Source organism: Pteropus vampyrus, unplaced genomic scaffold (assembly GCF_000151845.1).
Source record: "Pteropus vampyrus isolate Shadow unplaced genomic scaffold, Pvam_2.0 Scaffold43, whole genome shotgun sequence".
NCBI classification, from domain to species: Eukaryota; Metazoa; Chordata; class Mammalia; order Chiroptera; family Pteropodidae; genus Pteropus; species Pteropus vampyrus.
The window spans coordinates 5,002,440-5,017,683 of record NW_011888824.1 but is presented as its reverse complement, the minus strand read 5'-3'; the positions used below and the strand labels follow the sequence as shown (position 1 = coordinate 5,017,683).

At 38.2% G+C, this 15,244-nt stretch overlaps 1 protein-coding gene across 4 annotated transcripts in view; it reads left to right on the top strand.

The window, feature by feature from the left end:
• TRMT11 (tRNA methyltransferase 11 homolog) overlaps positions 1–15,244 on the top strand; it is a 98,481-nt gene that overhangs the window by 61,572 nt on the left and 21,665 nt on the right. For 3 of the 4 annotated variants that reach the window (XR_002779970.1, XR_002779969.1, XR_002779968.1), the window contains exon 13: positions 14,712–14,901. Coding sequence is in view for 1 of the 4 variants with exons in the window: in XM_023529822.1 (XP_023385590.1) it covers positions 12,504–12,542 (39 nt within the window). In the remaining 3 variants the exon portion in view is untranslated. Of the gene's footprint in view, positions 1–12,503; positions 12,582–14,711; positions 14,902–15,244 lie in introns of those variants that run through there. The other variant, XM_023529822.1, reaches the window with a different exon arrangement.

Here is a 15,244-nt window from a genome sequence, read left to right as displayed (position 1 = left end):
TAGAGATTACCTTTTTATTGCCTTAGTTGTCTTCAAAGTCTTTCTACTAGAGTATCCTTGCTAAAGGGTGCAGAAGGATTGAGAGGCTTAGCTGGGCAGCTCCATCTCCCAGTGGTATTTCTAAAAGAAAAGTCCAGTGCAGAGGACCGAGCTGGCCAGGTTTTGTTATTTTCTCTCAGGCCTAGGAGCCTGCTTGGGGTTTTGAGGTTATTCCCTTATACGCCACTGGATGTATAAGCTCCTTGCACCTCTGCTCTCTATCGACACCACTCTGTCCCTGTCGATGGCCAAAAATGGGGCAGATAACAGCTCTATTATAAATCGGGTTAGTTACTAGATTTCTAGGTTTCTGTTCACTTCTAAGATTCTGGACCCAGAAAGGTCCCAGGGTGGTATAAGCAAAGAGTATAACACAGTGTTCCGGGTGTTCCTTCTTATATTCTCATATTTTTGACCAGACATCATGTGGCTAAAATGAGTATGCATAACAGCTCTCACAAACAGAACAAAAACATGAACAGTAGGAAAGTAATTAGTGGATAGAAGGCCGAGGCTGGGAGTGAAGAGTTTCAATGAGCTGCAATACTGATGATAATAATTATTAGTATATACTAAATAATTGGTTGATATTGTGATAAGTGCTTGTTATATAATATTAAATCTTCATAATTATTCTATGTCCTACAAATCATATCCATTTCACAGATGAAGAAACTGGAATTCACCAAGAGTAAGCAAAGCGAGTGGTTTAATGATGAGTAGTGTTAGAGGTGGGATTTGAACCTACATCTGACTGATGAGGTCTGTGCTTCTGATCATTCTGCTCTACTACCAATAGCTACTAGTGCTTGTCTCTTGTAGATGGTAGGTTTCTCCAGGATTAGGCCTCTGGCCCATTCCTCTTGGTGTTCTGATGCCTAATCATAGTGTCTGGAATTAAATCCTTCTCTCATAAAACTGTAAGTCCTCCATAGACATGAGTACTTAGTCATGTCCAAAGAGAGCTCTGAGAACATATTCAGAAAATTTACCTGGAGGAATGGAAGAAAAAAAACTCATGGTCAGTGGAAATGTGGGTGAGAACCATTTCTGCTGACCACGATGTTCTCATGAGCCCTCCACTCACAGCATTCTAGTGAAAATGAATGGACACAGACCAGCAAGAACCATAGAAAGTTTATATAAAGCTTACAGATTTGTTTCAAAAGCATTGTAACTTTTATTATTCATGAGCAGATCTTTTTTCTTTCTTTCTCCATGCTGTAGACTCAACTTAGACCTGGTTGCAGGATTTTTTATTATATTTTTACATTTCAGAACCTAAATTAAGAAATCAAATTTAAAAATTGAGGAATCGTTTTCCCCTAAGTGTTAGCTACTCTGTTACCCACAGTCTCTAAAAATAATGCTTTGCCTTAGGACTTGACATCCGTTGTTTCTGTTTTACTTTTATCTTATCACTGGCTCTCCAGTCCCAGCTGTCCACCAGGGGAAGTGACATGCCAGAAGGAGTGTGTGCGGTGCCCCCACCTCTCCTTGGGGCAAGGAAAACCAAGTGCTCTACAAGAACACTATTGACTCTGCATCTCTAAAGAGAAAATAGGCCATTCACTCCATGCTCCATCACTCAGTGCATCTGTGACAAGGTGCAGATAAAAACACCTCACAGCACCCAAAGGGTCTGGGTTGGCCCTGCTCACAGGATGTGGCCAGTCACTGCCGGAGGTGAAAACAAGGCCTGGGCTCTGTCCATCAGGCATACAATAGATTTGTTTCAAAGTTTCCCTTTTTTCTTTTGATTAAGAAATGAATCCCTCAACTCTGATGACAGATTATGCCCCATTTTAAGGTTTGGAGATAAATCACTATATTAGATTTCTGAGTTGAGCATATTTTGAAAATGCAACATAGACTGCTCGTTTGTTTTCAGATCAGAGGACAAGTACCTTTTTTGTATAGTTTCTGTGCTCAGGGAAAAGGAATCGCTTGGTGTCTTAGTCTACTTGAGCTGCCATAACAGAATACCATAGACTGGGTAGCTGATAAACAACAGAAATTAATTATAGTCTGGAGGCTGAGAAATTCAAGATCAAGGCAATGGCAGATTCAGTATCTGGTAAGAGTTTGCTTCCTTGTTCACAGGTGGCCATATTCTCTCTATATTCTCACATGGCAGAAGGGACAAGCGAGGTCTCTGGGATCCATTTTATAAGTGTGCTAATCCCATTCATGAGGCTCCACCCTTCTGACCTAAGTACTTCTCAATGGCCCTGCCTCTTAATACCATCACGTTGGGGGTTAAGATTTCAGGAAATTGCGGGGGACACAAATCATTTCATCCATTGCACTTGTATAAGTGAAATCCACAAGACTCATTTTAGTGGGCAGTTTTAATCTCTTTTCTCACTGAATTCTTCTAAAAGTTGCTGAAAGGTAAGTGGCTGCTCGTTATTGAAAGTGCTAGTGAGAAATGCAGTGATTGAGTGAGGAATGGCACGATGTGAGAGAATTATGACCAAATGTGATCAGTCCTCTGGTACTTTGCTATTCATCAGTGTCACCCCAGAGCTTGTTAGAAATGCTGACTCTCAGGACCCCTGCCAGACATGCCAAATGAGAATCTGCCTCTTAACAAGATCTCCAAGTGATATTATATGGACGTTAAAATTGGATAACTACTACTACAAACTCAGAACAAGTTTCCATTAATATCACATATGTTACAACTATTGTCTGCTAGCAGAGAAGTGAGATGACTAAAGTCATGGACATAGTTCTTAAACTTTTGTTATCAAAGTTAATAATTTGTTTATTTAAACTAAAATGGCCTTCTTTCTCTGAAACCATTTATTGTGCATCCGTAAATCATAGGCTTCTTTTTTTCTACATTCTTTATGATTCTCAGAATGAATTAAGAATCAGTCAATTCTTTTAGCCACTGATGCCTCTAACTAGTTCGGTCTGACATTTGAATGTATTGGCGTCTTTCTTTGCCACCAATACCAGTGCGTAGCCACAAGATAGCGGCTGTTGCGGACAGCTGTTGGTTTTGCTTGCCTAGGCGCCTATTTCCTTTTCATTTCGTAATAGCACCTTCCTTGTCACAGGCCTGTAGGTCAGTGGGGCTATCAATCAAGGTCCTCCTGCTCCAATGGCCAGGGGTTGAAATGTGGCCAAAGAGGGGGCCAATTGAACACTCTTTAACTACGAAACTGAAGCTCATTCATTCTGTCATAATAACTGAAAGGACCATTGCTGCCTAGATCCTAGAGTTTCTGGCAGTTCAGTTTTTTCCTCTGTTGCTATTCCATATTCTTAAAATATAGTCCATCTTTATTTGCCTAAGGCAGCCAGAATTCCAAACCAAAGAACCCCAGCTGAGCAAAGGAATCTAAATATGTGTCATGTTATGGAAAACCAGTGTTTTTAATGACTAGAGAAGGCACATATGAATCTCCACAACCTTCTACTTTTTTTTTCATTGACTACATTGTGCTATACAGCCGGGTATAAAAAAATTTAAGGTTGTTTAAATGTTATTTATAATTTTTCTCCCTTGCTGTATTTTTTATGTGTGTGTATATCTGTGAAAAGGCTAATACTGATTAATAATCACCAGGATACAGGTGGCAACTTCGACTTTGACCTCAATGTGTTTTTAATTTTTGAACTTATGATTTTGGTCTTCAGGTGCTCTTAGCATATCCTAAGTGAGTCAAAAGCCTCCCAGAACAAGAAAGAACACATATATAATTTATCTACTATATGGAAAATAATAATGTTAATACGAGCCAATCCACTTAATAATCATCAAAGGGTATTACTTTGTTGACAGATTTTAGTTTTATCTATTTATAGAGCTGCATAAACATCCACACACCTCTTCCAAAAATATATTTCTTGAGTTTATTAGTGAATATAAAGGAATGAAGGTGATATAGATTAATCAAATGAATAAATAATATTTTCTTATAAAAAGTCAATTGAATGAAGCCCAGAGAATAACTATCATATAGCTTTTATTTAAAATGCCTTTGGAAAAAAATGGAAATGGATCCTAATGAAACACTGGATAATGTAATATCCTAAATAAATAATCAGTACTCTTCAGCCAATAAAAAATATTATAGAATGATATCTATTGGCATGTGTTTATAATAGATAAATGAAGAAAGGGTATTACCATGCGATTGCATTTTATAATCTGTTATTTATAATAATGTTACATATCTATGGTAGTAGTCCAATGTCTTACAGTAGTTATCTCTGGGAAGTTTTATTTTATTTTATTAATTTGTTTGATTTTCATTTCAATCAAGTACACTTTCTGATTTTTCTATTAAGACATGCTTTTATAATATGAAAAAAGGAAAAGGTTATTTTTAGTTAAAAATAAATTAGAGACTCAGTGGATTTTCTATATAAATGAATATGGAAAGATATATTAAAGATTAGATTTCTAGACTATATAGAAATACTAAATTTCCCTAAGTATGTGGGAGAAGTCTTGTTAGATATTATTTTGAATTAACCAAATTTGATAGAACTTAAATTAAGAAAATATTTCTCTAATAGTTATGTCTAATTCTGTAAAAATGTCATGCAGTTGGAGATTTTTAAAAAAGAATAAGTTGAATTTGTGTTGCAACAGAATTTCTGTTTTCTAGACCAGAGCTTCTCAAATTTTAATGTGTAGATGAATCTCATGGGGCTCTTGTGAAAGTGCAGACGGGTCTGGGATGTGGCCTGAGAGTCTGTATTTTCCTCGCGTTTCCAAATGGAGCCAAATGCTGCTGGTCCATGGACCATGCTTCGAGTGGAAAGTGTCTTTCTAGACAGAAGTTGTCATTCTTAATGATGTTGGAAATCACTGCAAGGCAAGGAAAAGTAAAGAATCGGTGAGCAGAAGCTTTTACAGCCCAGGGCAGAAAGCTGAAAGGATTTGAGTCTTTTGGGTCTGGGACTTAAATGTTTCCTCAGAGTGGAACTAAGGTCAGAGATTTAGAAATAAGAGTGAGGAATGGAATGTTGGATCAGACCATGTGGAGGTGGCCCAAGGAGGAACTAGGGAGAAGGAAGACGATCCCAATGACATGGCTGTTTCTTACAGTATTTGATAGAATATTCTTGAAGATATGACTGCTGATCCCCATCCCCCAGTGGATTAGAACGAGATAGATGTTGGCAACTTCTGGAGAGGATACTTTAGGAGAAGTGGCAGCTTGCGAGCATGGGGGAAGGGAAGGGTGAAGGTGGTGGTGAGGTTTGAAGGTTGGTGCCGACTCCTGTCTTAGGGCTTTTTTTTTTTTTTTTTTTTTTAATTCTATTGATATAATTAAATATATTCGGGCCAATACCACATTGTCTTAATCACTATAACTTTAGAATGTGTTTGATATTTGATGTCCGGAAAAGCAAGCCATCCTACCTTTCTTCTTTTTCTTTTTTATTCGAAAGCATCTTGCCTATTCTAACTCTTTGCATTTCCTTACAAGTTTTAAAATCACCTCGTCAAGTCCCACAAAAAAAGTTTACTAGAATATTGACATAGAAGACTTCTTTATTCTCCCATCTCCTCCCCAATTTTTACTAAGTTAATCCCAGAAAAATATATTTCTTCTTACTTTGTGAGTGATAATATTCCAGGTCTACCAAGTTCAAATGCACTTTAGCTATTATGGCCATGACAGCGATCTTACTTTGGCTTCTGTAGGAATCGACTTTCATACTAGCAGTTGTGGATTTTTCCAGGCTTGAGGGCCATCTGAGTTCCAGTCAACATACCTGGGGATTCTTGGACACATAAGATGGAAACTCTAGGAAGGGACAAGAGTTTGCTAATATGGAGAGGGAGAACTTGGGCTTGTTGTAGTTTAAGATATTAAGATGTATAACTGGAAGCTGATGAAATTCAATCATTCTAGTTCCATGATTACTGAAAGAGTAAAGGGTTTCTATAAATCCAAACAATGCCAAGTTGCAGAAGATGCTGAGTTACCTTCCTCCCTTCCCTTGCCCTAACCACTTTTAAGTTTGTGCTTTCATGAGATCGTAGCGGGACTGGGCTATAAATGTAGGCAGCATGCTAAAGCAGCAGTAAACCAATGGCTTGGAAGTTTGTGATCAGAGATAGCGAATTCCTTTTAAGTAGATGTATTGTCCACAATGCCAGAGCTGTAAGCAACCACTAAAATGCTGACCTTGTATTGACTGTGCCTTGCTTTATCTTTACTATCTATGGGAGAATTCTGAAAACATCCCAAAAACAATATACTGGGGTTTCTCTGATTTTACCTAGTTTTCTTCTTCTTACATGGAGCAAACATCTCAAAACAACAAAACTCCAACATTGAATTATATAGCTAAGTGTTCTTGCTGGTGCAGTTGCTTTGGCCCCTTGTCTGAGCCTTGTAATTGGAGACAGCCATCAAACCACAAAGCTACATGTTATCCTAATTCCCCTTTGTTAACAGTTTCATGCTGGGAACACTCCATCTGCTGCTGCCAGCAGGGTGTCTCTGTTTCCGGAACCTGTCATCCAGGACCTGCCAGCACTCAGAAGCATCTTCCTCTCTGGTTATTGGAGATCTCTGAAGAACAGTTTTTCTTTTGTTTTTGAAGGCTGTAACTGTGGACATAGGGGAGAGATTGACAATAGTGATACCTTTGGTTTCTGTTGACAGAGGTTTCTTTTCAATTTCATTGAAACAAAATATCTGTTAGAAATGCCTAGTTAAAATTACCTTCATTTTTGATGAGGCAAATAGAGAAGTTAAGATACAGCTACACATGAGTTGGTACCTTTGGGAGTGTTTGGGGGCAATTTAGAGGGTCCTACAAAAGCAGAACCCATGAATCAAAATAAAACCAAATTAGAGACCCATTAAGTAGTGGCCATGTGTTTTCTTTCTTTTTTCTGAGTTTTCTGAGTAGAAACTTAATCAAGAAAGAGAGACTAATCTCTGGAATAGAGATTAAGATGTGCTTTCATCAGAGAAACTGTCACTTCTCTTGCTTTCTCTCTAGGATTCCCATATCAGAATCAACAGACCTATTGGTTTCCATAGTGGTTTCCAGTTTGCTGCTAGTGGTTGGAATCCAGAGAACTTTGGAAGCATGCAAGGCTTGTCCTTGTTGCACAGATAACCCGCATCTCTTGTTATGTGCTCCGTCTCATGTTCCTGGTATTCTCACGTTCTCTTTAAAATTTGAATGAAAAACAACTCTCAGATCTTGCATTCATCTTGAGGGAGAGATGTTTGCAAAACCAGATAGATTCATGAGATCAGAAACCTAAAATAAACAAATGATGCCATGAAGGTAGAATTTCAGGAATCAGTCTCTTGGTGGGAGGGTTTGAATAGTTTTCTCTCCTACCCTTCCCTTCCCTCTCTTCTTTCCTTGGAAGTCCTCGACCTAGTGCTTGTTTTCCAGGAATTTACATTCTAGTTGATGACACCATCACACACAACTAAATTTGAACAACAATGACAATATAACAACACCATTTTTTCAATATTTACTTAAACAATGTGCTAAGTAACTTATGTTTTATCACACTTAATCCTTAAAACGAATCTGTGATGTTAGCACTATTATTTACCATACTTTTACAGATGGGGAAGCTGAGGCTTAGAGAGATTACACGTTTGCCTAATACCACACATATACGAAGTCAAGGAATCAAGCTGGTCTGACTTCTGACTACTTTGATAATTCAGCCCTGCACTGTGCCTGGCAGGCCACAATCATTTAGACTGTAAGAGAAAAATAAAATGACTGCTAGGGAAGATTCGTGAAGCTGATGGGACTTGAGTTAGTGAAGGATGTATGGAAGAAGTGGGCAAGTGAGTGTCATTTATGGGCTTATTATGCCCTCAACTCTGGTCAGCTTTTTGCTTTCAGAAGCAGTTGTCATTCTCATCGCCATACATGAGTGTTTCAAATGCAGTAGTTTTCCACTCTAAGTAGAGACTGGTTATCATTAATCTCTGCCTGCAGCCCCATTTCCTCAGGGGGGCTCCTTTTAGATGCAGATAAATCTAACTAGCTGTAAAAATCAGGAAGAGTAGATGTCATGTTTTAATCATAAGCCATTCGTGTGATAGCTTGAATTTCTATTTTCCTTTACCAAATTACTTTGAATTTATGACATTTTTAGTAGATCTCCTATAAATCCACAGAGCTCAGTATTGCAAAAGCCGTGAATTGTTGTCAGTAACTAAATCATAGGAAAGCAAAGAGAAGCAAAAAAAAAAAAAAAAAAAAAAAAGCATTGACACATTGTTAGTAGTTTATTTTCGCATGTGTTGGTGGGATATTAATGATCTTTGAGATCTTTGCAGATAATTCAGTGCAGGCCTGGCTCTAAGAATAAAAGCTGGCATCCTGGTCAGTGAGGGAGAATTTTATTTTTCTCAGAAGCTAAAGTGAACTCTTTTAAAAGTTGGGGAGAAGAATATGGGATTAGAAGTCATGGTATCATTGGCCTTTAGTATTAAGTTGTAGCATCAGAAAATAATGGTTGTAGCTGGGAAAATCAAGTCTCAGTTTGTTTTCTCCATGTCATGGCATATCCATCATTCTTGAACTTCAGCATGTGTCAGAATCATCTGGAGGGTTTGTCACAACATGGACTGCTGGGCCCCAGGTCGGAGTTTCTGACTCAGTAGGTCTTTGATGGGACCTGAGATTTGCACTGCTGACAAGTTCTAAGGTGATGCTGATACTGCTGGGGTAGGTACTAAATTTTGGGAGTCCGACTTACAGTCCCAGCTCAGTGCTAACCATCTGTATCACCTAAACAATTCTTAGTGTCTTTTTCTTTGAATCGCCTGCACCTTGTCTAGTATAGGTGTAGGGACCACTTTAAGAACTACTGTGATATGTCTAATAGCATCTGCTGAGATCCCAGCTGATAAAAATATTTATTTCATTGTTCCTTCCAATTCGAGTGAGATCTACTTTACTTAAAACATTGGTGGAGATATTCTATTTCTAGGGACCTCTGATGATGAATTAATGCCACCCTTCACATCAAAATATATTACTGACCTATCCTCAAAAAAATTTGGTCTCTAAGTGGTGTGTTTTCATGAAGGTGACAGATCTGTACCTCACTTAGGTCTGGACACAGCTGGGCTCAGTGTCCATTCCATAGTCAAAGATCAGCAGGAAGCTCACTGAATCCCAAAGGTTAAGGCCCTGTTTTGTTCATGAGTCACATGCTAACTGCTGAGCCAATCAGCTCAGCCCGTGGGTGACCACCTGCCTTCTGGCTGAGTCTCTTGGCTTTCCTGAGAGTCCAGCAGGAGTAACGATGTGAAATGCCATATCTTGGCTTCTTGGGATGAATTTGTGGGCAACAGGAGTTCTCAAACTGAGGATTCATGCAACGCTTTGTGAATGGACCTTCTGAGAGATAAGCACAACTTACTTGGATGTAAAATCATGTCTTAGAAAGACTCTGAATGGATGCTGGAATGTTCCATGGCTGATTACATTAAGAATTAAGCCAGCCAATCCTCCTTGCTCTCTTTGCCTTCTTCTCTGTCTGGAATGCCCTTACTTTGAATCTTTTTTTAAAAAATTAATTTATTTTTTTATGGTGACATTGATTAACAAAGTCCAATAAGTTTCAGCTGTACACTTTAACTTTACACTGTGTATTCATCTCCCATAGTAGCTTTCTTTCTGTCACCACATATTTGACTCCCTTTACCCCGTCTACCTCCCCCCTCCCCCGATCCCCTACATTCTGTTAACCACTAGTCTATTGTTCATGTCCATGAGTCTCTGTTTGTTTGTCCTTACTTTGTGTTTTAATTTGGCTGGGAGTCTCTAAGGATGAAGCTAAAGTGTCTTTTTCCTCTGAAAGGTTTCATGCTCCTGCAGTATGTGCTCCTGTGCTTTTGGCTTACAGATCACTTAGTACTTATTAAACCAGAATCGCACATTATTGTATGCTCCACTGGACTGCAAGCACCTTAAGCACAGGGCATATGTTTCATTCTTTAATATAGTAATACACTATTTTTTGAATATCTAGATTTTTCATCAAAGTAGACTTCTCGGGATGGGGATGGGAACATATAAGCTAACATACTTTGAATAGCTAAAAAAAAATTATCAGGAGGCCCATTACAATGGCGAGAAAACATCAGGGCCTAGGAGTTGTTACTTAATTTTTTTTTTTGCTGTTAGCCCCCTGGGGCAACGTCTGTTTTTCTACACTGCTAGTGTGAAATGTCTTTCATTGATTCTTTTTTCTTAAGAAGTAGCTTTTTTATATGCTCTTTTCCTCAATTATAGAGACAATTAAATTCAAAATGATCTCTCAATTTCTTACTTCAGTGAAACCTAGATAAATAGAAACTTAGTTATTCAGAGTCTTTATTTAGATCCCACCTGAATAATATGTTAGGAGAAAAAAGCAAATAAAAAAGAGCAAATAATTAAAGAATTATTTTCAGGACTGGTTACCAGAAAAAATCTGAAGCTCAGTATGCATTCAATTCATTTTTTAAAGTTTATTAAAGTATATATAAAAATAATCTATTTTCATAGTGATGTTCCATTATCAAAAATTTCTTAATTAAAAAAAAAGTAATGGCTGCTAACAGGATTAACACGATTTCAGAAAGCTTCTTCAAAACTCAAAAAAATCATTTTAATGTAAACAGAACATCTTATTTAGGGAATTAAGTATCCTAAAATTAAATCTCAAATGCCAATTAAATGCTTTGTATAAAGGAAATAACTTGTTGTCAACAAATTAATCATGGAGGCATGTTAAGGACACCTTGAAACAACTGCTTTTCACTTTATTATTAAAGGAAGCTTTCAAATTTCCATGTTGAAGTCAGAGAATAAGTGACTGTGTGAGGCTTTAAATAAAGTAAGGCTATATTTAACTACTACTTCTCATCTCTACATAGGGGTTGCTTAGAAATAGCACTGTATTAGTTAGGGTAATTAACCCTAGCTGCTACAACAGGCAAATCCCTGTCTCAGGAACTTAATGTTATAAAGTTTGTTTCTTGCTCACATGGAGTCCCGTTTGGGTTGGGGAGTCCTCTTCCATCTGGTAGTCATCTCACCTGGACCACTGAGTCTCCAAGGTCACTATTGCAAAAATGGAGGAAGTTGGAGAAGGCACAATGCCCTTACTTGTCTTGGCCTAGAAGTGACACGTGTCACTGTGGTTCAGAGTCTATTTGGCTAGATCTAGTCACAGGGCCCCAGATAACTGCAGGGGAGGCTGAGACATGTATATGAGCACCTAAATAATTGGTGAGCATTAACTGCTTCTGTCACAATATCTTGGCAATTAGATTTCACCCACTGCCTTTTTCTGTCTGCCTAATTGATGGAGTGGGGGATATGAGGTGGAGAGATATTGAGAACAAGGGGCCATATGTAGTGGACATCTACTATCTCCTCTGGTAGCAGAACCCCATTTCCTTATGAGAACCAACTGTCTCCCAATTTCAATTCATATGGTTCTGGCTTGACTTTTTGATTTCCTCCAGGGCTAAGCATATGCCCTACACCTAACCAAGTAGAAATAGCTGTGAGACAGGAGAGCCCTTTTGTCATGGCTTCCTAGCTTTAAGGTGTGCCTGACTGAAAATGAAGTCAAACAAATAGACTGTAGAGCCAAGAGAAAAGATATAGAGTTTGGAAGACATTGATAGAACCCTTGGAACAAGCAATGCCAGTTCATGCCTCGACTTCTCCAGTTATATAAGCCATGTATTTCTTTGGCGTAAGCAATGGGGGAGCTTGGGTTTCCCCATTCTCTTAGTAACTTATAACTAAGAGAGAAGAGCAACCAGTTACCACTCTACAAAACTTCAAAGCAGCATACTTATACTACTTCGTCTTTAAACCCAGAAAACTAGCAGTTGTCTAAGAAAGTACTAATAGTTATAACCTATATATTTACATCACAGAATTGTTGCTTTTGTAATACAAATACAATATAAATGAGTGATTAGTTATCCTATATGTGTTTCTTCTAATCCTGATTCAACTATTAGTAGCTTTTATAATTACTAGTTGGCTGATTACTGTCTGAATTAAAATGCATTTAGTTTTGTCAGTAAATTTCCACTTGTGAAAGTCAAATATTTAAATCAGCTTCAAGAATATTAGGAGAGAAACTCCCCTCCTTCCCTATCACCTCCATAAAAATCAGACTATTAGTCTAGAGGATATTTCGCATATATCTAAAGTAAATCTGAGTAATGTTTTCTCTGGCTATGGCACCACAAGGGTATAGATTCCACAGCCAGACCCAAGCTTTGCAGAGTGTTTAGGAGATTTGGCCCAGTTGTCCTATTTAGCCAAACACTTCTGGAGAAAAGTCTGAAAGACGATATGCAATAACTCTCTGGTGACCCAAACTATTGTAACCTCAGTCTCTAACTCATATGACATTTGCTTACTTTCTATCCAATGGGCTGATTAATTCTTTGTCTTTATTTAATGTTCTAAATTAGGAGCCAAAAGAAGTTGGAGCAGCTGGGGCCAATTTTTAAATTTAAAACTAACAGCAATTTGGCTGTCTGACGTGGAACTGAAGAGTGACTTTTCTTTAACATTGTCATCACCGCAATGTCCAACCTGCTCTGTTCCAGATGTGCAACATCTGGGCTTTGAAGAGTGTGATTAGGAAATCAAACAGGACATGCGGACATCCAAAATGAGATAAGAGTCTCCAACAGATTACTTTCCTTTCTTATGTAGTTTCTTTCATCTGATTCTGTCAAAGTTTGCTGGAAATCTCTATCTGGAAAGCAGAATTTCTCCTCCTTTACAAGCAAGGCAGGAAAGGTAAAGAAAGTTTTATTATCCAAGATAGTTAAATGAACTGAATAAGAATCCATGTGAAAAATTTCCTAAATCTTGCTACATAGAATGTCCTCGGGTAATATGGTGAATCAAACCAAAATCCTCTTATTGACTGGGTAGAAAGTGCTACTGGCCCTAGAGGGTGTGTGAGAGAAATCAAGTTTCCTCTTAGAAGACATTTGCTTTCTTCTCAGATTGGGTTGTTTTTCCTTTGACATATATAAAGTAAACATTATTTTCTTCCCTATGTTAGAGTGAAGATGTAACAGCTCTGTTGACAATTTTGGATGACAATAATTGATATACAGAAACTTCGACTGGGAAAGGCTAATGTTAAGCTTTAAGTAGGGTTCTCTAGGGGAAGAAAGAGGTTGATCATTTGACTATTAGCCTGTTCTTCATTAAAACTCTTTTTATGTAGTTAACACTACCACCTCATGTCTAAAAAACCCTGAAGTTACATACCAAGTCTTGTTGAAGCTGGTTGTCTCAGTTGAACATTAGCATAGTCCTAATAATGGAGCAAGCATCCCTTGTCTATCTTAATCTCAAGATAGACTTTAGGACTGGGGGTAGCTCCATGCTAATGCATCATCCCCACTGAGGAAACAGCGTTTGTATCCCACTTATTGTGGCTTTGTCACGTAAATTTTATGCTCATTGGAGAGAATATTCATAATCTAGTTCATCCTTTCTTATTCTTACAAAAGAAATCTCTGAAAGGTATGATAGTCACCTCCCTGAGGGAAGTACAGGATTCAGTGATGGAGAGGGCACTTTGGGATTGAGAGCATTGCCTGTGAAATCAAATTTAGGTAAAAGGATAGCCCAGCAGCCATATGTAAATCGTTCCCTCATGTAGAAACAATAGTGTGCACTGGAAAATTCAATAGAAAACATTAGTCATTTATCATTCTTAATTATCAGTCATCTCTAACTGCATCTGGTTTGCATTTTTTATTAGAAAGTTTTTTTTTTTTTGAGTTGGACCCGGGCATTTTTTTCTTCCATTTCTGATTTCATTTTGTTATTCTTTTAAAAATTCCATCACTAATTCCCATGATGCGAGGAGGTTTCTATTTCATAAGGCACAATAAATCAAGCAGCTCCTCTGTCATAATGTAGTCCTTACTGTGCATTTGTCATAGGCTCTGGATCGCTGAGTTTACTTAAGGTTAGAGAGTCAGGCTGTTTTGAGGACAAACTCAGCCAGTGCCGAGGGTCCGCACGTAGTTCTGCCAGAGCAGCCGAAGGTATACAGCTTCAGTTAACTTGAGGGAGAACAGCTGCTTAGGAAAAGTCAAGTGGCAAAAACTGACCCTGGAACATTTTGAAGTTTGCGTGCTCTTGTTCTGCTATTCTGGACAGTGTATGGTGACTGAGGTGTGCTTTTGTGTGTACAGCTGATGTGTAATAGTCTTCTCTCATAAAATAATAGTAACAACTAATATTTATCAGGAGTCATCTATATACTCTACATTATGCGATGTGCTTTTGTGCAATGTCACATTTAATCCTCACAACCCTTTGAGGAAGGTAAATATTTACATCTTTCGGATGAGCAAACTATAACTTTTGAAAGATGTGGTTGATTGTTAATTTTTCAACTCGGAATCTCCAGACCACAATGCTGCCAGTTTTGAATGTAAGCTAGAGCAAGAGAAGGCACTGCAGCAATTCTGGCTCCAGTGCCTGTTGTCTCCACCACCTGGGCCTCGTGATTCGCAGAACCACTGACAATGTATGCATAGTAGATAGGGATGCTGTATGGAACTCCTAGCTAGTAGATCTCTCAGCTTTTGGAGCAAATCTATGTCTTGCTTTGCAAGTTATTATTCTTTTGAAAACAACTTCAGGCTTGTGACTGCACCTGCCAACGGAGACTGAATGCCTAACCATGGGACACCAAATGACTATGTGGCTTGGGCTTCCCATCATGAATTGGATGTTGTCTGACCCGCCAGCTACAAGGTTGGGTGTATATAGCACAATCTATCTTTAAGTGGAAATGACATATCAGAGACTGAGCTTGGATGGGTTTGGAAGGTAAGTTGCTTTAGCAGATGGTTCAGACTCTTCCAAAACTGACTCCTGTTGCATTGCCTTCTCATCCTATTTCACTGTAACCCCCAGTGGAGATCCTTACAATCCAATGAATGAGGAAGAAAAATCTTGAGCCTATTTTACAGATGATTCTGCATGTTATGCCAATACCATGAAAAGTGGACAGCTGTATCATTACAGCCCTACTTAGGGGTGATTCTGATACATATATCCTACTGTTTCTGTTTCTCTGAACCCAGGATAATACAATAGATATTATTATTATGACAATATATTGTATTGTATTATATTATCAACATATTATTGTGTATTTTATTATAATTTC